This window comes from Podarcis muralis, chromosome 1 (genome assembly GCF_964188315.1).
Source record: "Podarcis muralis chromosome 1, rPodMur119.hap1.1, whole genome shotgun sequence".
Lineage (NCBI taxonomy): Eukaryota > Metazoa > Chordata > Lepidosauria > Squamata > Lacertidae > Podarcis > Podarcis muralis.
The window spans coordinates 45,899,691-45,926,760 of NC_135655.1; the positions used below are offsets into that span (position 1 = coordinate 45,899,691).

The 27,070-nt window shown below is 44.4% G+C and overlaps 1 protein-coding gene across 5 annotated transcripts in view; it reads right to left on the minus strand.

Moving 5' to 3' along the window:
- The window catches only part of RGS6 (regulator of G protein signaling 6), a 228,938-nt gene that overhangs the window by 25,384 nt on the left and 176,484 nt on the right, over positions 1 to 27,070 (minus strand). For 4 of the 5 annotated variants that reach the window (XM_077927474.1, XM_077927476.1, XM_077927465.1 and 1 more), the window contains exons 11-16: positions 25,983 to 26,081; positions 25,413 to 25,474; positions 20,714 to 20,824; positions 19,551 to 19,676; positions 10,564 to 10,750; positions 1,297 to 1,386 (exon numbers count right to left, since the gene is read on the minus strand). In XM_077927474.1, the coding sequence (XP_077783600.1) occupies positions 1,297 to 1,386; positions 10,564 to 10,750; positions 19,551 to 19,676; positions 20,714 to 20,824; positions 25,413 to 25,474; positions 25,983 to 26,081 (675 nt within the window). The remainder of the gene's footprint in view (positions 1 to 1,296; positions 1,387 to 10,563; positions 10,751 to 19,550; positions 19,677 to 20,713; positions 20,825 to 25,412; positions 25,475 to 25,982; positions 26,082 to 27,070) is intronic. The other variant, XM_077927480.1, reaches the window with a different exon arrangement.

Genomic DNA, 27,070 nt, shown 5'->3' on the forward strand with positions numbered 1-27,070 from the left:
TTGCTGATAATGGGCATGCAGATGCCAAAAAGGCAGAAAGGAATGGAAAGGTGTGCCGCTTTTGAGGAGTTCCCAGTCTTACTGTAATTAGTTTAAAATTAAATGGAAAAAAGTGGGAGGGGAGAAACCACATACAGGAAAGTGCAGGTAAAACAGGAGGGGAGGGGAGCTGATAAGAAATCATGACGAAGTCTCCATGCAAGGCATCCCTTACGAGAAGCTACAAGGCTTGACATAAGACACTAAATGGAAGAGGGTTTGTGCTACTTTTCCCAGTCATTAGTTACTGCCATGGTTATGAAAAATAGAGAGTCATAGGTAACGTTACACAAGATCACATATTTATCCTGAAGGAGTTTAGAATGGGACTTTAATGCCTTATGTTTAGTTTGAGAGATCCTTGTGAAGGAGCTGTAACTCCACGGTGGATCGAGCTGTAACTCCACAGTGGATCCCATGCTAGGTCCCAGGGTCAAACTCTCACATCTCCAGTTAAAGGTCCTCAGGGTCAAACTACACATTACACCTCCTCCTTAGCGTGCAGCTCTGGCTCCAGGTGTTCTCCCCTTATGTAATTGCAGGTGTGCCCCTTCCGCTGGATTGATATTAGAACTGCAACGGGTGGGGAGGGGAGGCAATGAGAACTTAGTGCCAGTGGGAACTTTTGAACTAATCCCCATAGCTGTGTTGCTCCTAGGGAGGGATGAGCTGAACAGTGCCAGCAACGTCAGGGTCCTCCATGGGTGCAAATAAGAAAAGACAGAGATGTAGCTGTGCATTGTGCATCAAGTGTATTTTGTTATTTGACCCTGAGGTAGAAGAGTTGAGAAAGGAGGATCGGGCAGACAGCCAGTGTGCTCCACTGATGTACGAGCCTAGGAAACTGCCTTATACGGAGTCTGACCATTGGTCCATAGAGCTCAGCATTGTCCACAGAGACTGACAATACACCTCTCTAGGATTTCAGAAAGGGGGTCTTTCCCAGTCCCACCAGGGATTGAACCCTGACCTTTTGGCAGTCAAGCCATTTGCCCCTTCCCATTGACCAGGCTCAGAACTTGGCAGCTTCTAGTTCACATGATCCTCGCAGAGGATGCTCAGGGTAGGTCTTCCTCACATTGACTGCTGTTTATAGGGATGCCAAACATGGAGCTTCAAGGAGAAAGAAAGAGAGAAGTGCTTTCAGTCAGCAAGAAGCCCCCCAAATAACTTAATTTTCATGTTCACACAGCAGCAAGCAGCAGGCAGGAGTCAAGAAGTGCTCAGAGATGCAAGCATGTCCTTCCCGACAGATACCTTCTTCTTTGCCAGCAACAAGTCTTGGTAAGCGTTAGAACGGAGGAAACGTGCATAGCTGTCGCTCTTCATCAGCTTGTAAATGTGCTCCTGTGGGAAGGGAAGAAACAACGGGCTGAGATTTGTTACCTGGACACTAGTCAACATTTCCTGGGCACCTAGAAAAGAGAAACACCAAAGAGGCTTCCTGGATACGAAGCAGGCATTTATGAATACTATACAATATTTGCGCATTTATCTAAAACATTTCCATCTCATCTTTCAGTCAGCAGACCCTCAAAGCATCCTATCAGAAGCCGGATAGAACTCATTTCAGGAACAGACTTGATCACCCAGAATACAGATGATTAACACAGCTACTGATACACAGATGTTCTCTACTGGTGAAGATGGTGCCATTGAGAACACTTTGAATCTTCTAGACCTGTATCTGCCATTGGAGCATGTTTACAGTACAAACATTGTTGCTGTAGTCCAGCTAGAGCAGCTCTCTCCAACCTGATGCCCTCCAAATGTTGTTGGACTCCAAGTCCCACCAGTCCCAACCAGCATGGCGAAAGATCTGTAGTTCAACAATACCTGGATGGTGCTCGGTTGGGGAAGGCTGAGGTAGAGTGAATGATCCTGGTACAGAAACACCTTTGCACACGTAATGTGCTAGATTCCCCTTGAATTGTATCCAGGGGCATCGGCTAGGTATTTAAAATGCCTATTTGCATATGCTAATGCGTATGTATGCATATTCATGGCTCTGGCTGTGAATATGGCTCTAACACTAACCCCAATCCCCCTCTTCAAACATATACACAGTTCTCCTTTCCTATTCAATCCACCCCTATTCCATCAAGCTATTGCACATATTTACAAGTTCCTGTCACCAGTCAATACCACCTGCACTTGATATCTGTCACAGAGCGAGCCAGGCAGCAAATCACACAGGTCAAAGTTGGTGATAACACTTTATTAGCAAAAATACAATCTTCACCGACTTGGCTGAGTGTCAGGCCTCCTGAGCACACCAGCTCCTTCCTTGTAGTTCTTACTCCATGAAACCAGTTGCCAAGAATAAAGGTTCCCGCCTCCCCAAGCCATCTAATGTATGTCTCCTCCTCTCCAGGGCCTTTCCCAAGCAATCGGATACTACTTCTGCGTGCAGCCTGCCTTTGCTCCGCACTTTTCATGCCGCTTGTGGTTCTGGGAGTCAGGGAGGGAGGGAGCTTGTTGCAGCAAGAGAGGGAGATCCCTGTGACTCTTCACCAGCCTGACTCATCTCTGCCCCTTACCCTTTCCCACTTGCCTGCTTCAGCTTCTGCCTGATTCTGGAGCACTGGAGGAGGAAAGGGGGCGGGGGGAGCGTACCGCCCCCAGCACCATCAGGGAGGGGGGTACCATCACGGCCACACCCCCCCGGACACATGCTGTGCACCCCCCACCGCACTGAGTGCCACGCCCCTGCAGGCACCACACCACGCCCCTGGGACTCACGCCACACCCTTGCGGGCAGCGGGCCACACCCCCGGGACGTGTGCCAGCCACGCCCCCGCCTGCTCTCCACCCCCGGTGTTGGAGTGTGCAGCTTTGCCACTGTTCTGGAGTTCTCTCTGCCACAGATTCTCCCAGTGCCTTAGTTTCCCCAGAGTGCCTCTTTGTTGTCACACAAGTCTTCTACATCCGCATTGCACTGCTCAAAAAAAAAAGCAGCAGCAGCAGAACAAAACAAACCACAAAACACCAAGCCAACTGATGAATAGTTATTTTTGCAGATAACCAAATTATGACTCGTCTCTAAGAACTGCCTATCTTGGGACTGGTAAACCACTGCAACTCTATTCTTTTCACTGGCAGGCAGCAGGGCTTTATTTTCAGCCAGAACTCAGTGCTGGCACCTCTCAGGTGGGCACCATTGCCATTTTCTGAGAACAAGGGAGGCGTTCACAGCGAGTTCCGGCACCTCCTTTTCTATAAAAATAGCACCGGCAGGCAGTAATTGTTTAAAATTATTCCCAAGCTTGGAATGTTCATGGAGAAAACACTGAAGGAAGAAATTGGCAAATGACTGGCAGACAGTCATCTGATTGCAGTCTCTGATGGCAAAGTTTTGCAAGCTCCCCTTTCCAGATGAAGGGCTGGCCCAAGAACAGCAGAACTCATTTTCATCCTTTGTGCAACTTCTGCTGGGGAAGCTGCACTCGCCTTTGCAACCTGCAGAGAGTGCCCTCCAGCTGTCGCTGCTTCAGCCTCGCTCTCGCTGTCCTACCTGAGAGAGCAGCCGCCTGCAAGGGCTCCGGCTTGAATTATAGCTTCAGCAATAGTTAAGCCGTCCTTATGCAGGCAGTGGATAGAGACTCTTAGGGTAACAGATTATATTGATTAAAGTCTGCACCCCTATGGAGATGCCAATAATATCTGCTGATGCTACAGGACTGCTAAAATGTGTGCGCAGCCCACAAAGAAAATATGCAATTAGTTCTTGGCATGGAACAACAGATTGCAAGGGCAGGGGAGTTGGCAAAGCGTTGATTGTGTGAAATATGTGAAGCCAGTTTAAGTCTTCTCTCCTTTTGTCCCTCTGGACCTGTCCCAGGGCACCTACTGTTACTCACAGTTAATTACATCATCATTTTGAAAGACCCAAGTAATGACTTGAACCCTAGCACCTGGATAGAGCAGTTTCCAATAACAGCAGGGGTTTCCAGCATGGTGCCCACGGACACCATAGCACCCATTAAAGATCACAATATCTTTTCAAAAATCTACTGTGCATGAGAGACTGTTTGCCCTTCCTGATCAGTTTCTGTCATCAATGAGCTAAACTGCCCCTGAACATGGAGGTTCCATTTAGCTGCCATGGCTTATAGATTTTGATAGAGCTATTTTTATAGGAACACCGATGTGTGAATCCACATTACATCAAATGTACGAAGCTAATGTGGATATATCAAAAATGAAAGATTTAGAAAAAGCGGCCCGAGGGCAGGGGATAAATTCAGAATTCATATTTTCTAACTTCAGTTTTGATATGTGGATTTCTAGTACACATCCAAACCCCCCCAGTCTGAGAGGATTTGAAAGCACGCGGATGCAATTTCTCCCTGTGTAACTTGTGTTAGATATTTATGATTTTATTTGCCTTGAATACTTGAAGGAAACTTTTACCCTTTTCAGCCCGTTGCTTCTGCCTCACACAGCTCTTAGGGTGAATTTGTTATTTTCCCTGTCTCAGCTCCATGTGCTCTGAACACCAGTCTGGGTGAAACAAAGGAGAATTCTTTTCCTTCGGCTCCTTCTTTTTGTACAAAATGCGTATCTCTGAGTCCTGAAGGGAAGCCAGGAGGCCCCTAATGCTGCAAAGGGGCCTGACCTTCCCAGACCTTACTGTAATTCTATCACCATTGAAGGTTACATCTGTTTCTACTGAAAATGTAACTCAGTCCAGCTGGTCTCTCTCTTGCCCCTTTTTCTGGCATGGAGAAGAATGGGATGGGGAAAAACTTCATGTATCAGGGTGTTTAAAGACACCAGAGTAGGCCTAGTAACAAAACCATGACAGCCTGTGCTATCCCATTCATATCTTCTGTCAGGCAGACCAATAATAATAATAATAATAATAATAATAATAATAGTAATAGTAATAATAATAATAATAGTTTTATTATTTTATTTGTACTCTGCCCATCTAACTTTGTTGCCCCAGCCACCCTGGGCAGCTTTCAACAAAATATTAAAACCCAGTAAGACAACAAACATTAAAAACTTCCCTATACAGGGCTGCCTTCAGATGTCTTCTAGAAGTCGTACTATTCATTTACTCACTCATTCATTTAAATATTTCTAATCTGCAACATTTAAACTCAATCCATAAATAGCCATAAAATATTATTTGAAACACCAGTAGATATATGATTGGTTAAAAAGAGAAATCCATATTGCAAAGGCTTGCCTAAATAGTGCCATTTTCAGAAGGCAGGGATAGCTCCCTGCTGAACCTCCACTGGCAGGGAGTTCCACAGGGCAGAGACTGCCATGCTAAAGATTTGGCCCTAGTGAAGGACAGCTGAACCTCAGGGGCACGGGGAACCACCAGAAGTGCCCCACCAGAAGAGCAGACTAGACTTTGAAGGCCCATCTTTGAAGAACTAAAGCTTTCGGAAGACCTAGGCACCCGCCTCTGGAGAAGCAAGAAGCAGCAATGGCAGTGGCTTCCAGTGAGATCTTGTGAGAGCTCCACAAATCTCATGAGATCACACTGGAAGCCATCATTGCGCAATCCCAGCAAGCGAGGCTTTGGCAGGGCGGCAGCACTTTCCTGTTTCACATCAGGCGGGAAAATGGGATGGGGCTGTTGGTTGGTGTTGCAATATGATTGACTTTGTGAGTATAAAGAGTAAAGAACACGAAGATACAATGGTTGATAACCTATGCCCCATCCCCGCCATGCTAATAAATCAGTCAGAAAAGTCTAGGAGGAAATCTCCAAGCACCAAGGCTGACAACTGAGGAGGGAGGGAAGTAAAACCTTGCTATAAAGATATGGCTCCCGCATTTCCCTCCTGTTACGTACAAGCCATATCTCTGGGAAGAGATGAAGGACATTTTTCTAGAACCAAATGGAAAGGAACACAAAACCACAGCAACCCTGATCTCCAGATGGGTATGTGGGAGGTGGGATAAGATGGAGGCTGCTCCGATAAGGCACCTGCTTCAAATCAATCCACGGCAGGAAGATCTCAAGGCTCCCTCTCCTCCTACACAACCGTTGAACAACAACAACCCTGGCTAGGACACAGGGTGGGCAAGCAGCCAGTCAGTCAGGGCCTTGAATGTACTAGACAAACATCCTGGGAACAGCTGAGCTGTTTAAAATTGTGTCACTTTTATCTCTGTCTTCTGCGCTGAGTATTCAACAGAGCTAATCAGAATATAAGAAAGCATCCCTATTTTCCTTTTGTTGTGCAAACCGAAGAACTCCCCCCCACTCTTTTTTCATGCGCTTGAAGAAAGAACAAGGGGAAAAGAGGTTTCCCTTGCCTTTCATAACATCTCTGGAAAAGCAAGAGACATGCCACTATCCTGGGACCCCTTACCTGGTTTGCCAATAGGCTTGTGGCCACTACTGTAATTGCCAAAAAGGCCCCGGGGCAAAACCATGCGATTCTGGTGCATCATGGGCAATTATAATGGCAGCCACTGACACTAATATCACCACCACTGGCAGAAGGTCCCATTCACAGGCCCCTCGTTCCTCCTGGAAATAAACAGGAGGACAAAGCATCCTTAACCACTTGGCAACAGTGAGGGGGATGATCCACCAGCATGAGGGACATGACAAAGGAAGCCATATTTAGAGCACTGTAATCCTGGAGTTGTGCCTGCCCATATTAGGGCTCTGTAGATCTCTTGCTTTTTCTGCCTGCCCAAGACTGCAAAAATGGAGGCTGTCAGAGAGGCTGTCACAATAAATGGTTCATGACTGGTGCTCAATTTGTTGTGTCACAAGTGGCTTGGTCTCATGTAAGTACTTCAGGCCAAGCAGGCAGCTGCCTAAATGTACTCTTATTCTTCTAACTCCACCTGCAGCCGCATTTTTAAACATTCAATGGTAGTAGTTCTACTATAGGAGTAGCTGGCTTTGCTATTGGATTAAATACATTTGCTGCTTGACTTGTAGCTACATAGTCATAGAAGAAAAAAGTACCACGAGTTCATTTTCTGTTTCTAGATAGTTTATGAGTGTCAGCACCTAGGCTTGGACAATATTGTCCCTTCAGCGGCAATGCAGCCTGCGGCTGCAATACAAGATACCAAAGAACATAAAATTGGAACTATGTGGCATTTTTTCCTGGGTCAATTTCTGTTGCAGCCAAAGTGTGCATCTGTCCAGGTGACACTGAACCTTTCGTCAGACAGAAGGGAGGGGAAACCGTTTTAAGCTATTGTAAAGAGCAATGCTATTGACAAAACCATTCCTGTAGAGATGCAAAGACCAGAAATGGTCAGAGTCAGCGCCTGCTTTGAGAGCTGGCTTCATTCTTCCTACTGTATACAGTGGTACCTCGGGTTACATACGCTTCAGGTTACAGACTCTGCTAACCCAGAAATAGTGCTTCAGGTTAAGAACTTTGCTTCAGGATGAGAACAGAAATTGTGCTCCGGCGGTGCGGCAGCAGCAGCAGCAGCAGCAGCAGCAGGAGTTTCAGGTTTGACCTCCAGAACGAATTAAGTACTTAACCCGAGGTACCACTGTACACTGAATTCTCATCCAGGTACACACTGAGTCTAAGAAGGCAGGATCCAGGTCATGAGTTGTTAGCAGGAGATTTAGTTCAGCAGTTATATATTGTGGCATCGTATGTACATATCATAAACAGTGTAAGTTATTCAAGTATACCATTCAATCTCCCCCTACACTGAGAAGGAAAATGTGTAATTGTAAAGTGGGATGGTGAGAGCTGATCAGTCAATGAATCCTTTGTGTCAGTATAGCGGCAACCCCATTTTCCTTGGGAGTAAAAAACAAAGGTTCCACAAGGATTCACCTATGAAACGTTGGCAGGAATGAAGCAGGCTAGTTCACACCAGCCTTACCCAATCTGGTGCCCCCTCCCCAGATGCTTTGGACTCCCAAATCCCATCAGCCCCAGCCAGAATAGCCCACAGTCAGGCTCCAAAACGCTTGAAGGGCTCTAGGTTTCAAAATGTTCACCTACACAAAAGCCCAACAGAAGGGTACAGATTCTTTGCAGGGTCCCCAGCCGTATAATGTCTGTCCTGTCTCTATTTTAAATTGTGACTCAGTAATCTTATCAGTAGCCAAGAAACCACAACATCCTTATCCTCCCCATGTATTCCTCTGTGAAGAGCATGTTGCCCACAAGCTGAAATATTTGCAGGGGAAATATGGTGATTTTTCTTGCAGTTTGGGGTTTTTTTGGCACTCGAGTGGGAGTAGAGGGACAGGATGTGGCTTTATTCAAACAGCCTACAATAGCAAACATTCTACATTACAACAATAACTTGTCAGCACTGTAGGCCACATTCCAGCAAGTGTCAGCACTATGATATATTTGGTCACGTCTATGGGGAATTAGAAGTGAAAAACATATGCAGAGGAGTATAATGGATACGGATCTGTATCCCTTGAAAGGCAGGGCAAAACCACATTGCGGGTGTAGGCTTTGGCTGTGGGGTAATTCTCAGAACAGAACTACCATCTGGGCTTGCCGTATGCCTGTGTTATCAGGGTGGGGGGACTTGTAAAGATTGGCAAATGCTGTTTTAAAGCCCACTATGGAGATACATCGTATGCTGCAAAGCCACAGTGCATTGCCTCTGAAACACAGTGCAGATCAACATGTTGAACGATGCGTTTACCATTATGCGCTTACTCATTTGGGGGAAATCCTTTTTCATTTCCTGTATAGAAAAACAATCTGGGCTGCTATGTCTTTTTTCCAGGCACCATTGCCTTCTAAAGCAACAGCTCTTCTCTCTTTCCCTTAGATATATGCCTGGCTGCTTCCCACTTCTATGTCTCAGCTGATCCAGCCACACCAGTTACATTTTGGCATGCTGCTAATCAAATAGGCATTATCTGCATTTATTTATTTTTCAGTGACGGGCATCACCTCTGAAACTCATCCCACTGGACTTGCTGCCTTCTGCACATGCTTGGCAAAAATGGTAACTCTTTATATGGTAGGTGTGCGTGAATATGAGAAGCAAGATTAACAGCGATCAGAATTTAGCTCCTATAAATAATCTCCGTAGGACAATATAGTTCAAGTAACTGAGGCTTCCTTAAATTCAGCTAAGGACTAAAGCCTTATGTGGATGCATGCAGAGCCTACCTGCAGTGAAGGAGGGGCGTGGCACTCACTAACCCCATCTCCTTCCAGGCCATACCTCTGAGCCCTGTTCACTCATTTGTGCTCTTCTCCACATGTAGAATGAATGCACTTATGAGAGGTGGCAGCAGATTCCCACTCCTGCTGCTACATGGGCCCACGCACAAGCATACCCCAAAAGGATTCGGAATTCCTCGCTGCATGGAGCCCTGCCATCACTTCTGTGCAGAGTGTGGTGATGGGCTTTTCATGGTGCAAATGGCAGTAGGTAGCGCCAGCTGCTGCCTACCACGCACATATTTATTCTACGCATGGAGAAGAGCCATAGCAAGCAAATAGGGCCCTTCTCTCCATGTGCTAGACACTCTGCAACAGGGGCCCACTCTGGTAGATCCCAGGATGCATAGGCTCTGTCCAGCCATTGATAGCCACCAAATCTGGGGTGCATGGAGCAATTATTGTGCGTTGCCTCCTATGCAAGCATGATGTTCAATGAGCTGATATGAAGCAGGCAAGAACCATTTGATCTTCCCTTGGATGCAGATTCTACACATTCTAGGGCTTAAGATAACTTGTTCAATTTACGGGAGGGCTCAGTTTAAAAAGATAAGTACTGCATAGCGAAACCTTTTCCTCCCCCAGCCAACCCAAGGATGTTCCCATTGTTTGTTCTCTTTCCCATGTTGCACAGTTTTTTAATAGAATACCCTCATATCCTCCCTACCACATCACTGTTTTCTTTTACCTAATTATGCCTGGCTTATTGCACAGGAATGCGATGTCTGTGAACTCCTGTGGGAACTCGCTGCTTAATTTGAGCCAGGGTGTGCCAGGTCTCACCCCTGAAATTTGTTTTCAGTGCCAAGGCTCAGCCCCCAGAAAACGTGATACGTCATTATAATGTGTTTGCACTGGTTATCTCATGCTAAAGGAGAACTATCTCTCAGTTCCTGCTTCAAACCTTTTCAAGCATTAATGAGACATAGAGAAGTGTGGTGCCAGGTTTGGGGAGGGGGTATATCATAAAATCCCAGAGCTGGAAAGGGACCCTGAGAATCATCTAGACCAACCCCCTATGCCGCTGTCCCATATAGGGATTAAATCTATAATCTATAAACCTTGGTATTATCAGCAACACACTCTAACCTTCTGGTAGAAAGAGCAAATTCAACAAAAGTCCCATGGATTTTGTGAATGAGCTAGGTTTGGGAGCATATCCAATTAGTTCCTTTTTGAGAATACATTTCTAGTGTGAATTGGCTTATCCAGCTCTTGTATTTTTGCCCGTAGTCCTCATTGTATATATTAACTGGCTAAACACAAGTACATTTTACTGACACAATTCTTGCCCAACCTGAAATTAAAAAGTTACATCCCCTCCTCTGTTCTAGTGCACTATTAGGAATGACACCCAAGTCCGAACCTGTGCATCTTCATATGTGTACCTCCCTGGGTCTTTGACATTTTGGCTTGTTATCTCATAGCTGTGAGAGTCCAGGTTGATGGCACTCTGGGCCCCAGGAGCGAGGAACTCTTGCCAGATATCTTCCACTCTGGTAGCTACATCTTGCAATGGTTGTTTTTTCAGGTCTTGGACAGCCAACCAAAACCTATATCAAGGGAAAAGACAGGGGAAATTCGTTTCAGAGATGTGCTTCAACCTGAGCTACCATGGCACTGGCTAATCCCAGTCCTAGCTCCACTGAATTTTACATTAAAGAAAATAAGAAAATTCATTTATAGAACAGAAGCTGACATGTTATGCAGCCAATATTCAAATTATGTTAAACCCAACTCAGTTACACTAATTCAGTGGCTCGTAAAACAAACTTTGCAAGAACCAAAATGTGATAGGTCTAACCACTAGGAAAGTGGTCGCAGTTGTGGTGCATTTGAGTCTATTGTGGTTTGAGCCAATATGGAAATGCTGTTAAGGTAGGTGATAAATTGAGATGGAATGTGCATTAAATCCAATGTGGAGTTTACATTCATGTAAAGAACTGATAGAAAACACAGTGGATTTATTTTATAAAAATCTTCATCTGTGAAATTGCCTTTATTCAAGATAGATTCTGCAATGTGCTTTATGAGGGGCTTTCCTTGTGCTTCATCCAGAGGCTGCAGTTAGTGCAGAATGCTGCGGCACGGTTGCAGGGTTGCCAGCATATAACGCCCATGCTCAGAGATCTGCACTGCTTGCCAATCTGAGGCTGGCCCAAGTTCAAGGTGTTACTATTGATATGTAAGGCCCTTAACAACTTGGGACCAGTTTACCTATACTGTAATATGGCCTAACCCAATAGGTGTCCTGTCAACCACTTTGATCGGCAGAATTGGCACTACTACAGGTGCCACCTAATACCCATTCTGCATTTAATAATAACAACAAGAATTTTATCATTTATACCCTGCCGATCTGGCTGCGTGTCCCCAGCCACTCTGGGCAGCTTACAGCACATATAAAAACATAGTAAAATGCCAAACATTAAAAACTTCCTGATACAGGTCTGCCTTCAGATGTCTTCTAAAAATTATCCTTGACATCTGCAGAGAGGGTGTTCCACAGGGAGAGCACCACTGCTGAGAAGGCCCTCTGCCTGGTTCCCTGTAACTTCGCTTCTCGCAGTGAGGGAACTGCCAGAAGGCCCTTGGAGGAGGACCTCAGTGTCCAGGCTGAACAATGGGGGTGGAGACGCTCCTTCCATTATACTGAACAGAGAACTTGATCATTTAGTGTGGCAGTACCTCAGACTTTGGAACTCCCTGCCTATTGAGATCAAGCAGGCGCCTTCACTGTACAGTGGTACCTCAGGTTAAGTACTTAATTCGTTCCGGAGGTCCGTACTTAAGCTGAAACTGTTCTTAACCTGAAGCACCACTTTAGCTAATGGGGCCTCCTGTTGCTGCCGCGCCGCCGGAGCCCGAATTCTGTTCTCATCCTGAAGCAAAGTTCTTAACCTGAAGCATTATTTCTGGGTTAGCGGAGTCTGTAACCTGAAGCGTATGTAACCTGAGGTACCACTGTACTCTTTTTGGCACTTGCTAAAAACATGCTTGTTTAGAAAAGTCTACACAGATGCCTAGAATGCCAAGGTAATTTTAATCTGTTTTAGTATTTTATCTTTTGTATGTTTTAAAGTAGGGTTATGATTTTTTTCTTGATTTTACTGTTTTATCTTTTGTAAACCGCCTTTTTTTTTTTTACAATCAAGCAGGGTATAAAATCTAAGAAACAAACAAACAAATAATTTGTACATGTACATCTGCCATACACAATTTGCTGTTTTACACTGCGTGCCTGAGTTGCTTACTGCTTATAATGTGCTCATATGCTTGTCCAACAGGATCAATATTAATCATCTGGAGCTGATAACACACCAGAGGAAACTCAAATGAGGCATTTACATTTTATCAATGCTTAACATGACATATCGATGCAACTGGATGTGTTCACACTGGTGTGGGGTGGATGTTGCCTACACATGCGTAACAAAAATATCCCCCCCCAGGTGCCCCTTAAAAGTAACTGTAGAAATAAACCTCTTTTTCCTACTGCCAAGAAAGTGCTTTGTCGGGAATCTGCACAAAGTGATAATGACACCCAGTGGGCATTCACAATAACTGCAACTTCCATCCAATTTGGGCAACCCTAGACAAGAACTGTCAGGGCAAGCAATTGTATAAGGAGCAACTCTTCAGGGTTTTAAAGGGCAATCCCAGAACCTGCTACCTGATCTTTCTAACTGAGGACACCCAAGACTGGAGCTGGGAGCCTCTGCGTGCAAATCACATGCTCTGTCACCATTTTGCTTTTTTTCTTGTAGGTGGTACAAGAGGGGCTGGCTCGGTTGTCTACTATGGTTTCTCACCACTGGCAGCTGAAACTGCACCATGTAGAAACATTATGTGTCAGGTGATACGGAAATGCAATCTGCGGTATTCAGTCTGTGACAACTCATTCAATGTGCAAGTCGCCAAATGATGATTAAATATGTGTGACCCCCCAACTAAATAAATCTCGAAAGGAGTCTACGCTGCATGTACTTTGGAGGTAAACCCTTTATGAGCAGCTTGAGAAATGCATGGCGTTAAAAGGTCACGAGGCCATTGCTTTGCTGAAGCTCAGAAGGTGTGTGCCTTGCTCTGTGCTGGATGGGTGACTACATGTATTTTCTGTGATGGAAGGAAAGTGGGATGCAAACAAGCACATCCATTGTGCCTCTCTCCTTCTCCACCACTTAAGACAGTAAAGATTGCCCTCTTCTCTTTAATCACAAACCTCAGCCATGTTGCTAACGCTGGAAAAAAGACATTTTCCATTCATTTGGCTTGAGCTTTGTGAAGTTTTCTCTTTTCGTACTTCCCCCTACCCCCCCAAAAGGCAGCTGTATTCTGCCATTTCCTGTTCTTAACAATCTCTCCACCCTGCAAGAAGTATTAAAGCCATCTGTGTGACAGGATCTGGTGGGCTGTTCCACAGTTGCCTTTCAAAACCGCCTGCAGTTTGATTGACCGTCCATTCCGGTCCTCCTCCCCCATAGCCATGGCAACCAAAGAGAAAGAGGAAGGAGGATAAGCCATTTGAGATATGGAACACTTTAATGATCAGCTGTGGTGCAGCCCGTCCTTGGGAGCCACAGTTTACACAGACCCATTTTGAGCGCTTGTAATCCTGGAAGAAAACACCTAACCCAGCCTAAATTACTACATGATCTCCTCTGTATACTGAAATGCGGGACTAGTATGCAATGCAATCAGCAAACCTGCATAAGAAAGGAGGGTTCTAAAATGGACCTCCATTTTATGGGATAAGGAGCGGACATGGTGACGGTCCAAGGCAAGGTCAGGCATGGAAAGCCCCCCAGCAAATAGGACAAAGCTATTCTGCTGCTACAATGGCTGCCCCCACACTTTAAAGTCAGCCTGAGGAGAAAGGTTTCTGCCTAGCCAGAGGAAAGGGATTCCTCGCTACATTCTCTTTACAGACAGCACACAGTTGTGGCAGTGGGCAGGCAGAATAGAACGTAAACCGACGACAACAGACAAAGAGGACGCAGACCTGGAATAAACAGCCATAAGAAAGAAACACATTTAGAAATGACAAATGCCATTGTGAGTATTTGGGGGAAAAGAAGGAAAGGTGGGTTTGGAGTTTTAATATTAACCACAACCACAAATTAAGTTACTGCTAGTCAAATTCCTTACTGGCTGTTACCAGCAAGGATCTGCGCAGAAGAAATCGAGGATGTGCTTTGCCTTTTGCCTCTTAGGAAGAATCTACCCACCCAGGGTATATTTACTGTTTATTTTAACGTACATCCAATGAGGGACTGCATTTCGGTAGATTGCACCCTTTCTAGCCAAAGAGTCTAATTCTGTAGTCTTCACAAAGACATTCAAATCATGGGAAGTCAGAGGAGCTACTTGTGAGAATAGTATTCAAAACCTACCAGGATGTGGCAGAAATATGTTCTACATAATGTCCCCTTCTTATATACCGTATTTTTTGCACCATAACACTCACTTTTTTCCTCCTAGAAAGTAAGGGGAAATGTCTGTGCGTGTTATGGAGCGAATGCCTACGGATGACGGGGGGATCTGCTGCAGTCGTGAGCAGAGGATCCATGGTTCCCCTTCCTTCCCTCCTCCATGTATCGCTTTGAAACAGCAAAGCGGGAGAAGAGCCGCTGAGTGGGGAGGAGAGAGGGACAGAGAGCCTGCTTGCTTTAAAGGAGCAAAGCGGGAGAGGAGAGGAGCCTTCTCCTCTTATACCCCTCTTCTGCATTATTAACAGTATCCTTCTCCACCCACCCCACGCGTGTTCCTTGTCCCTTGAGTGCTTTTCCTTCCCTCCCCACTTAAAACGTGGTTACAGAGCACGGATCCACATGGATCCTCAGGATTTTTGCACTGGGTCACCCCAAATTCACCATCAGATCACATAGCATGTCCATGGCTTCAGCTTGCACCAAAAAAATCATGCACCCACTGTTGCCTGGGGCCGCAGTGGTGCAAAAACGTGGTTACAAAGCATGGATCCACATGGATCCTCAGGATTTTTGCATTGGGCTACCCCAAACTCACCGTCAGATCACATGTCTGTGGCCACAGCATGAACCACAAAAATCATACATCCACTGTTTCGTTTAGAATATTTTTTTTTCTTGTTTTCCTCCTCTAAAAACTATGTACGTGTTATGGTCGGGTGCGTGTTATAGAGCAAAAAATACGGTAATCACTGTTGAGTGTCTGCTAAAGATAACCATGTAATGCAATTTATACCATCCGGAAGGGAGAATATTCTCCATTTCTTCATAGTAAGGTAATAGTTGTTCTTGAAAGCATGCTCATCAAAAGAAACATTTATATATACCAAATCTATTTGAATGAAAAGTGATAAGGGCAATCCAAAAGCTGTCTTTTTTTCCAGTGAAGTGATAGCTGTCATTAGTGATTCCCACATATATATGCTCATGTTTTGAGCCACCTTGAGCATGGAAAGGCAGCATACAAATAAAATGTATGTATTAAGTGGGGCTTAATTCTGAGAAGATATGCCAAGGATTCTGCTGTTTGCGTTCGTTGCCCTTCTCAGATCTCGTTTAAGCTACCAGGCACCCAAATTCCTATGTTTATAAGGCTCATATTAATTGAGCCTTATAAAAAATCAAAACCACAGCCTTGCAAAAGAACTCATTTCCCCCTCCCAAATACTGGGAAATATAATGAATCATACTTGCTCTGATCAGGACCTGCTGTGTGTGAAAAGTATTTATTTGTGACACCTGTTCTTCAATTCTCTGAGCTCAGTGCAGCTTGGATTTGCTTCTCAGATGGGCTTACAGTGCCAAAGCTTCAGACACTTGCAGGCGTCATGAAAGCATGTATGATTCATCCAGAATAGATTGTCCAGCTCTTGAGACTAGGAGCATTTTCTTATGTTGGGTGTAGAAAACAAAAACTTTGAGATCTCAAGGTATTAGGTGGGCTATAATTGGGTTGTTATTGGGACCCTGTTCACATAGTGTGGCTCAGGACACTGCATCTATGATATCCCCTAAAAGAGGAAAATAGAACATGCTTCACATTTACATCTCAGTTCTGAGGTGTGTGGCAAGCTTTCCATGTATAATTTTCAGTTCTACAGGATTTCCAGTATAACTTGTGAACACTGGTGAGTAGCAACAGTTCTACAATCAGTCAGGCTTCGGGTTCTTCTCTAGGCCTATGAAATATAGTACTCCTTTTCATATCCACACGATGTCAGAGATCTTCCACCTGAATTTAGCAGAAACTAGTACCTGTAGAGCATCTGCACCCTCTAGTGGCTAAGAAACTACAGACGCTGATGTCAACAAACAGCAAAGTTATTTCAGCTCCTTGGAATTTCGGCCTCGTGTTCTTTGTACTACAGTTTAAAAGGTCACACAGAGACAGTAATCATTACCTTTTGTACCATCTCTTAGGACAAGATGCCTTAGGAGTCTGATTAGTACCCGTCTTTCACTGTCAAGAAAATGTGTTTTGTTGCTGTTGTTCACCTCTTTATAGACACATATATGCTTGCAGTAGTGTCTTTTCCTGTTATCATGTTGGAAGTAATTTCATATAAGGTCACCAACCTGGTACCTTCCAGATTTGGTACCTCCCACTTGCTAGGGCTGATGGGAGTTGTAGTTCAAAACATCTAGAGGACACCAGGTGGGTAAAGGCATACTTTTAAGCATATACATAGTGTATATTGTTTAATCACTTTTGCTGATTTCTTGTCTTGGCAATTGGATCTTTTCCAGTTTTGTGCTGAACCTTCACGTTAAGCAAATGAATGACTGACGGATTGACACTGAGCTGTCACTGCAGCTTGTGTTGGTTACGATGATAAACATGGTGACAGGGATCGCTCACGTTTAGCTTTTGCCTTGCCTCACAACTAACCATTTCTACTGCCAGCTGAGGTGTCTATGCACATGGCGGCAGCTGACAGGCATTTTAGTCCAAGGCTGTCAAAGGCAGTAGGTACAGAGACAATGAGTCGAGGTCAAACACTGGCTACAGCTGAGGGTTAGTGAGGCGAGAGCAGAACTAGGAGCCCCAGGCTGGATGCACACCAAGCCAAACCTTGTCTTACACAGCTGCAAAAAGGGGCAAAGCGGCTGGGAGCTCCTCTCTGGGAACCTGGTCTCAGTAGGCCTGTGTGTCCTGTGCTTTTCTTATCCCTACCTGGAGATGCCAGGAATTGAACCAGAGACCTTCTGCAAGCAAGGCAGGTGCTCCACCACTGAGCTTTGGTCCTTCCTCCTTGCCCTAAGCACACTGAGAGGAGGGAGAGGAAGGTGCAGCTAAATCTGCATCCTGTGTATCAGGTAAGGATAATATTGATGTGTTCACAGGAGTGGCATTTGTTGTTTTCACAACACTGTGCTGTTCTGAGGAAATGGCTACCCACTGGAATAAACAAGGAAATAAAAAAGTATCTGAAATTAAGGGAATTTAGTAAACCTAACAAAGCCCCCCCCCCCCCGCCCAATTGCTTGTCTTCCATTATTTTTGTGTTTGTGAATCCTCTTTTTTTAATAACTACCCTTAAGGTCTTTAGGTACTTCACAAATGTCCCTTTTCTCAGCATTCATACATGTTTGCTTTCAAGGTTCAGGAATTACCTTACTCTTAGGTTAATATAAAGAGAGAAAGAGAGTTCCAATTGTGACGTTGGAGATTTCTCCAGCTGGTTCGAATACACAAAAAACTCTGACAGGAAAAATCTGGAGACAGCTGGTGAAACTCCCCCTCGGGGCTGGCTTTAGGCATTTTGTCGCCATAGGCAAAATACTGAAATAGCTTCTCCCTCCCACAGGATCCTGGAACTCCCAGAACTAGCAGCCTCTCCTTCCGCAGCCCATCTGGTCCTGGGGGCTGTTGCATTTTGATGAGGTCTTCCTTCATCAGCCACAACTGCACTCCACAATTGCCCCCTCCCCTGTGATTGGACTATCCCTTCACTATTCCGGTATCATCACCACCACCTGCATTTATATTCTGCAATTTCCTCTAAGGAGCTCACATCAGCACACCTCTTCCCCATCTCTCCGCACAACAACACTGTGAGGTAGGTTAGGCTAAGTGATAGTGACTGAATGGTCCAAAGGTGCCATAAGCAAGTGGGGGTTGAACTTGTGTTTCCCTGGTCCTAGTACAGTGGTACCTCGGGTTACATACGCTTCAGGTTACAGACTCCGCTAACCCAGAAATAGTGCTTCAGGTTAAGAATTTTGCTTCAGGATGAGAACAGAAATCGTGCTCCGGTGGCGTGGCAGCAGTGGGAGGCTCCATTAGCTAAAGTGGTGCTTAAGGTTAAGAACAATTTCAGGTTAAGAATGGACCTCTGGAACGAATTAAGTACTTAACCCTAGGTACCACTGTAGTTCAAGACTCTAACCAGTACACAACATGCTGTGTCTCATCCATCTATACTGAACATTCAGTTGTAGGCTCAGTGAAATAAGTACTGCATTCTTCAAGCACCACAGAGATCCTTTGGCTATTAACTAGCCCATCCCTATATCAGTTATTCCTTTCTTCTTCCTGCCCTGGATATATGTGTGGGCATTCACCAAGATATCTGTTGCAGAACTATGAGCATCTAATGTAGCGGTTCTGAAACTAGTCTTTAGCTGTAGCTGCAGGAGCGGTCACAGAACAGTGTTCTCAAGGTGCTGCCACATCCTTTATCAATAAATAAAGCAAAGCTATACTTCAGTGGCCTTATGTGACGTCCCAGAAAACATTGCTTAGTAATAAGGCCTGTTCTGTTCTCTTTGTGAATTAGCTCACTCAGTAACACTGATTCAAAATCTGTCCCCGTTTGACACAAGCATATAAATGTATTATCGGAATCTACTAACAAAGCTGTCTGTTAAACACTAGATGGGGTCTCAGATCTCTGTCCAGAGATTGTTCCTGCCCCTTTTGAAAACGATGAGGCATGTGAGTTTGCATGTAATGCTAAGCAAATGAATGACTGACAGACTGACACTGAGCTGTCACTGCAGCTTGTGTTTGTTATGATGATAACAGGGTGACAGGGATCGCTCACGTTTAGCTTTTGCTTTGCATCATAACTAATTTTAGTCCAACATATATGGAAAATTACCCTTCTTCTAGAGGGAATTGTAGATTTCTGTCAAAATCCAACCAGCATGCCTTTTAACAAAGATTTTGGCAAATTCCTTAATGGTACCTTAAGGGTACCTTTTAGATACAGACTAGCACTGCTGTCATGCTAATTTATAGCATTCCAAACAGGAGTCCAATTCCCACATTCCTTGCTCTTGACATCAGTGAACTTTTCTGCAGAGCAAGTACTGCAACCTTTGGAGCACTAAATCTTTAGAGTATCTGAAGGGTCTTTACCTGAGGTTTTCAGAACTGAATTCCGATTCCAGAAACCGAAGAAACTGGTCACGCCCAACGGGATCTTTCAACACCTCATCTATAGAGAAGCCCCATCTTTTGACCCGGTGCTGAGAAGGCTCCTTGCTATTCAAAGGATACAAAGATAAGGATCAGCCAGGGTTTTTTCCCCAGTCTCCCAACGTATATTTCTCTGTGACAGCTTAATTCAAAATGCTCATTAGTGAGCCTGTAGTGATAATTTAAATTAAAGGGGGACACACACACCCTTTTGACTTCAAAGAGTAGAGAAATCTGTATGTATGAAAGCAGATGATTTGTTACCTTGTCAAAATGTCAGAAAAAGATAAGCTAGGTAGTTCTCTGCTTGTGGATACAAAGCTGATATCAGAGAGAAACACTTGCTTATAATTTGAAGAAATCGACTCTGTAGCCCAAGAGAGGAAAATGTCAACCTGCAATATTTGGGGTGAGTTATGATTTTCTGGGGAGGGAGGGGGCATAATTTCCTATTCAGTATCTGTTTTATGTATTGAAAGGAGAATCTGAGAGTGATAAGTATGCAGCCGTATTCTTTTCCTCAGAAGGGTCTCTTACTCTAATAAATTTCTTATCTCAGAAAATAAGAAATTAATGATATATTTAATGACAAGTTTGAGGGAGTGCACAAAATCCCTCTTCTGGGCTTGTATGCAGCCTGAGACAGAAAAGTTAACTACCCTTATTTTAAATTCAAATAATGACATCCAATGTAACAGATGGGATACAATAAGGGACAAAGGAATCTATAAGGAGGAGGAGAAGCAAATTTAGATAATAATGTTAGATAACTGGGCAGGGACCCTCCTTTGTAAATAAACCATCCTGTTCATAGATAGTGCTATATAAATAATAATAATTGTTACAATGACTATTAGGATTTTGGGAGTCAGTTCTGGGAAGAGAGGAGCCAGCCAGCAGCTGTTCTCTGCAAGGTCTTGCCATCTCACCTCTCCCTCTGTTATAGGCAGGTGTCAATCCTTCACATAAAGATAATGCAAACTGTGCAGCCAAAAGAGTTCTGCAATATAGGTTGTAAACAGCTTTGAGACCCCCCCCCTAAAAATATAAAGCTGTATAGAAATGATTAATAGTAAGAAGTGTGAAAAATATTAATATCTCACCTTGTTTCTAAGTCCCAAAATACAGCGTCATCATTTATCCAGGGATTAGAAGGTTCAGCAGGAGTTATAAAAGGGTCATAGTCAATGTACTGATCTGAATAAGTAATTAAACTGTAACAAGAGAAAAGAAAAGAAAATATACAGAGATGAAAGCTGTGCGTATAACTTCATTAAATATTACATGTATTGCCATTTTTAAAAAGTATATTAATCTGAAAAGTATTCATTTTTTGCCCATGCACTGCACAAGTGTCAGTAAAAAGGCTGGTTCCTATAGGATACATAGTCTATGCCAAAGTGTTTGTCTTCCAGTAGGTGTTACAAAACAAACAATGCTACCTTGTATTATCTAAGTTCACAGGAATGTAACTTTTGTTTCCATTCCTTAAAAAAAAGAAGTGGTTAGGCCATGGGTAGCCAAACTAAGGCCTGGAGGCCAAATCTGGCCCAATCGCCTTCTAAATCCAGCCCACGGATTGTCCAGAAATCAGCGTGTTTTTACATGAGTAGAATGTGTCCTTTTATTTAAAATGCATTTCTCTCCCAAAAAATATAGTCCGGCCCCCCACAAGGTCTGAGGGACAGTGGACTGTCCCCCAGCTGAAAAGGTTTGCTGACCCCTGGGTTAGGCAGATGATTGTTTTTGATCAAAAACAAAGTAGCTAACTAGATATAGTACAGCCGGACAAAAGCAAGCCCCCATTAACTTCTATTGGACAGAGCTAAGCATTGATTTCAACAGAAAATTAACTGGTGCTTTGTCCAATAGATGTCAATGGGGAAGGTTAAACACTTAAGTTTTGTAGACTTGTGCGCACTGGTTTCTAGTGTCCCGCTTAATATAATAATTGCATCAACAAGATACATCATTTTAGTTCCCCCCCACAAATGCTCCATTCACCATGCATACTTTGAGTAGTTGTATTGTTTTCATTTGGTCTCCGTAAGGCAAGTCAACATTTTTTGCCAGATTATTGCTCGGGCGAATGTTGATGGGCACATAGCTGGGATTTGCAGCCAGCGGCGGAGCAAAGCTATTGGGTGCCTGGGGCAGCGTGTGTACCCTGTGCCCAGGGGCGGAGCCAGCCACCCGTGGGGTGGGGCCAACTGTGGCAGGGTGCTCCATAGGACCTCCAAGGAGTCTGCCTGCCTCCTCCCACTCAGCCACCCTACAGCTGAGGGGGAGGCGGCAGCACGGAGCCTGCGGGCGCCCAAGCCACTGCGTCACTTCCAGGAGAGACGCGTGGCTTGGGCATACTGCAGGCCCCACGTGAGTGCCACCCAGCATTTTGTCACCCCTCTCAGTGGTGACACCCCATGCAGACCGCCCCCCCCGCCCCGTTTGTAGCACCCACATGTGAACGCCAGCATTTACTAAAACGCGTATGTTTACTGTTAAGACTGTGCACGGACTGTAGCTAAGAATAAGAATCAAGAATCAAACTGTCGCTAGGGAGATTAGTCTAGGTTCCAAACACTGGCCAATTGTTTACTTTAATTCTTATACAGGCTATATCACTTGCGTGTGTGTGTGTGTGTTAATGAGAAATGGTGGAGCTGGAGGTGTGCAGCTCTTTTCCCCTTCAGCCTGTCACAGGAAGGTTGTTGTTATTTCACAAGGCATTACAATCACACCATTTCGTAACAAAATGCAGGTCCTACCAATAAAGCCTCGGGGTCCTTGGTCCCTCCCTGTCTTATCTTATTTCATTAATAACATTTCATGACCAACATGGATCAGTAGCTGGAGGAAGGAAAAGCTTCAACTTTCACAGTAACTGAAGCATTGGGGGGGGGGGGGGAAGATTTCTTTTTTTAAAAAAATCAATTGAGGACTATAGTTTCTGAAATTCAAATGTTTTCCAATGAAACGGCGAGCACCACAAGGAGTTAAAAATAATGTGGGTTGCAGTTCAAGCTGTTTACTTCAGAGCCATTTCATGGAATTTGATGAGCCTATTATCGAGTGGCTGTGAATCGCACCGGGCAAATTGTAAAGTCAGCCTTGGTTTTGCAGAGACATGAAAAATAAGGGATGAAAGGAAGGAAGGAAAACTGGATCCACTGAATATTTCAGGCATGTTCTGCACCTGAACATTGCAGGCGCTTTCCTCAGTGTTGGTGCAATGCTACATGGCAGATCTAGGAGCATGCAAGTCTGGGAAAGTCACCATCTACTTTCTCTGCGACTGCACAAGGAATTTCTTCCTTCTCCCCGGTGAAAAACTTCCTCTGATGCTCGCCAACCCTGCTGAATGATACAGAATCTCTTTCTGCACTAAACAGGAGCGCTGTTTATCTTTCGGCTTCCTCACTTTTTTTTTGCTGTATATCTGCGGTTCTAAATTTTGTGATTCTATACGTGTTTTTTACGATACTCGTGGCCTCTGGAAGACCAACAGAAAAGCTGTTTAAAATGGCATTTTGCATCCCAATCCCTAATAGCTACTGGAATTCAGGGCACACACACACTCATAAATTGTGCAACTAGGACGGTATTCTGATTTGCTGACACTGCAATGTGCTCTTCTTTGTCTCCTTCTAGCCAAAGTCTCCTTTACTGCTAGTGCAAAATTTGTTTGGAGACTTCTAGGAGGGAAAATAGTCTTGGGAATTAATGCTGCACAGATAAAGAGAAAAGAAGCCCTCATGCGTTATGATCTGCTAATCTGCCACATTCCCGGCGGAAACAATAAGCTATTAAACTGTGGGTTCAGTCTGAAAGGCTACCGTACAACAACAATTCCATCGTAATCAACAAGTCTGGCCATGCTGAGCTCAGCATTTTATCCCGACTTTAAGGTCAAAGGATCTTGTTTGGGTTGGCTTTAAAACTACTTCATCCTAATTCACTCTTGTGAGCCTCTGACATGTAACACTAAATGATGCTTTAAAGAAATGCCTTGTGCTCACATGTCCCCCCCGCCCCCCACTTTCCTCCTCTGGTGCAGTCGAAAAGAGGAGATTGGAAGCTGCCACTTACAGTGGTACCTTGCAAGACGAATGCCTCGCAAGACAAAAAACTCGCTAGACGAAAGGGGTTTTTGTTTTTTGAGCTGCTTCGCAAGACAATTTTGCCTATGGGCTTGCTTCGCAAGATGGAAACATCTTGCAAGTTTGTTTCCTTTTTCTTAACACCGTTAATACAGTTGCAACTTGACTTCGAGGAGCAACTCTTAGAACGCGGTGTGGTAGCCTTTTTTGAGGTTTTTAAAGACTTTGGTGATTTTTGAAGCTTTCCCAAAACTTTCCCGACACCGTGCTTCGCAAGACGAAAAAAATCGCAAGACGACAAAACTCGCGGAACGAATTAATTTTGTCTTGCGAGGCACCACTGTATTTTAAAGTAACCAGAGTCATCCTGGGCTCCCTTGAGAGGAAGAGCAGGGCATAAATTTCATCAAGTAATAAACTGGGGGGAAATTTAGTTAGTTTAAATGTAATATTTACTTACTTACTTAATTCTCAGGAGAAGGTACACCCCATGATGCAGTTCTCCTTCCTGCAGGGTCAATGTCTCTGCTTAACAGAGTCACACAGCTGTTAAGTGGGAGGGTGTGATCCTGTACAGTGACAGCAAACATCGGCGGAGCATATGCCCCTCCAGAGGGGGGCGTGGCACACTCCCAAGGGGTGGGGCGCGGTGCGGAGGGTGCCCTCCCAGGCACAGGATAGCCACTTGGGTGCTCATAGCAGTGTGGGCGCCCTGCAGCTGGGGGTGGAGCGAGCTGCCCATGGTGAACATTCAGTGCACCGCCCGCCCGCAACTCCCAAGCCTCCTCCAAGCTGTCAAAATGAAGGAGGAAGGGGAGAATGCTGCCGGCAAAGCGGTGTAGTCCCCCCCCTTACCCCGATGGCTCAGGGTAGGGCTTGGGAGTCGCTGGCACACGGTGTGCCAAATGTCACCCCTTCAGTGAGTGCGCCCGGGGCGGTCCACCCCCACCACCTCCTTCCACCGCCCCTGCCAGCAATTGCTACTTCATGAGCGGCTTCTCTTAGTGGCTTTTCTACACCCCCACGTAGGATAGATGGGCACCGGGGCTTACTGTTAATCCACATTAAACCAGAGTTTGCTGGTTTGGATGTAACGGGGGGCTCTGACTCAATACAAATCAGGATCTTCATGCCAAAGTAGGCATACAACAGGAGCAAGGGAGGGCAGCAGTCAAGGGAGAAATGCCCAGCTCAGGTGCTCATTCCTGGATACGAAATTAGTCTTGAATCATTTGATACGTTTCCGAGCACAATTCAAAGTGTTGGTGCTGACCTTTAAAGCCCTAAACAGCCACAGCCCAGTATACCTGAAGGAGCGTCTCCACCCCCAATTGTTCTGAGGTCCAGTGCCGAGGGCCTTCTGGCGGTTCCCTCACTGTGAGAAGCCAAGTTGCAGGGAACCAGACAGAGGGCCTTCTCAGTAGTGGCGCCCGCCCTCCCGTCAGATGTCAAAGAGAAAAACAACTACCAGAGTTTTAGAAGACATCTGAAGGCAGCCCTGTTTAGGGAAGCTTTTAATGTTTAGTAGACTATTGTATTTTAATATTCTGTTGGAAGCCACCTAGAGTGGCTGGGGTATAAATAATAGATGATAATGATTATTATTATTATTATTATTATTATTATTATTGAGAGGGGGAAACAGAACAGATAGCAGAGAACCATTACAACAACAATTATAACATATGTAAATGGGAAGTCTTACCTTTCTGCTACTTTAGACATTTTTAAACAGTGTCTGTCTATCTGCACGTTCAGAAATGTTATCTGGCAGAAGGGAAATAAAACACCTCTTAATGCTTCAAATGACTTAACTGTAATATACTTAAAGATGCTGACTCCCAACCCAAACCTTCCTGACTATTCTGGTGAGCATTTGGAGGACCTTGTGAACCCAGACTTCCCCATTTGCTGAATTGTCAATGGCCATACATGACATGAATGGAGAAGTGCAATGGTCCAAGAAGGAACAAGTTGATTATAGGAATGCAAGTGTCTGTGAAATAAACTGACTTGCTTTCAAAGAAATGTGTTTAGCATCAGGGGATCCCTGGTAGCTTACAGCAAACTACAACAGTACAAGAGATATAATTATAACTTTAAAAATTGGCAGATTATGACATACTCTAAGCACATGTGTTTTCTTTTGAGGGAGAGGCAAGTTTCCAATTTCATATTTACTCAATATTCTGTCCTATTTATAGTAACATGGAAAGAGAAAAAGGGTGGAATATCTCCAAAAGGAACATGAGAAGTCACAGAGAAGATTCCTTACTTGCTTCCGGACATCATCTTTTGTTGTTTTCCGAGCTGGTTGGGAGGGCATATGTACAGGACTTTGGGACTGACTGTCTTCTGTAACTCCATATACTGACTGCAATGAACAGGTGAGAAACAGTATGGTAAGCAAAATAATAATAATAATAATAATAATAATAATAATAATAATAATAATAATAATAGCGGATTATGATTTTAAACACTAGAGTTGTTAATGTGTTTTAGGACAATTATACCTCCCTCCCTTTCCTTCCTCCCCTCCCCTACCATCCATTGGTGGTCATTTCTATTTGTAAAAATTTAGACAGTAAATATCTAAGTATGGCCCTATCCTTTCTCCCCCTAATTATTATGTTATTTCAGCCTTAAATCTCAGGTGCTTCTGACTACAACTCCCATCATCTCTGACCATTGGCTACATTGGCTGGGGCTAATGGGGTGGATAGTCAAAAAGAAACAGAGGCCAACATATTGGGGGAGGTTGTCTTACGCTGTAAAGTACCATATACATCAGCAGCCCTATATATAATGCTAAGCCGTAAACAGCTTAGGCCCAAATATCTGAAAGATCACTTCCATCCCTACCGACTCTCTTGGGTGTTAACATTCCACCATCCTCAGAAGTGCAAGGAATGGCAGCCTGAGAGTGACTTTTCTAAATTTAGGCATCCCCTGAATTGTGGAACTTTCTCCACACAGAGGTGCGTCTTGCACAGCTTTTGTCATATCCTGAAAACACACATCTTGACATACACTTGTCATTTAAGGTGTTTTTGTGGTGCCAACTTCTTCTGTTTCTTTAATCTATAGTATGCAGCTTTCACCTAGAAAGGCTTTATTTGTTTTTATGATTGCATATAAACTGTTTTAATTATTTTACTTTTTTAAAAATTACATGATTATATTGCTCTGAGCCACCTCAGGACCTTACAATGAAGGTAGAAACCTGATAAATAAATAAAAGATTTTTCGCTCTATAAGACACACCAGACCACAAGACGCACCTAGTTTTTGGAGGAGGAAAACAAGAAAAAAATATATTCTGAAACTCAGAAGCCAGAACAGCAAGAGGGATCGCTGCGC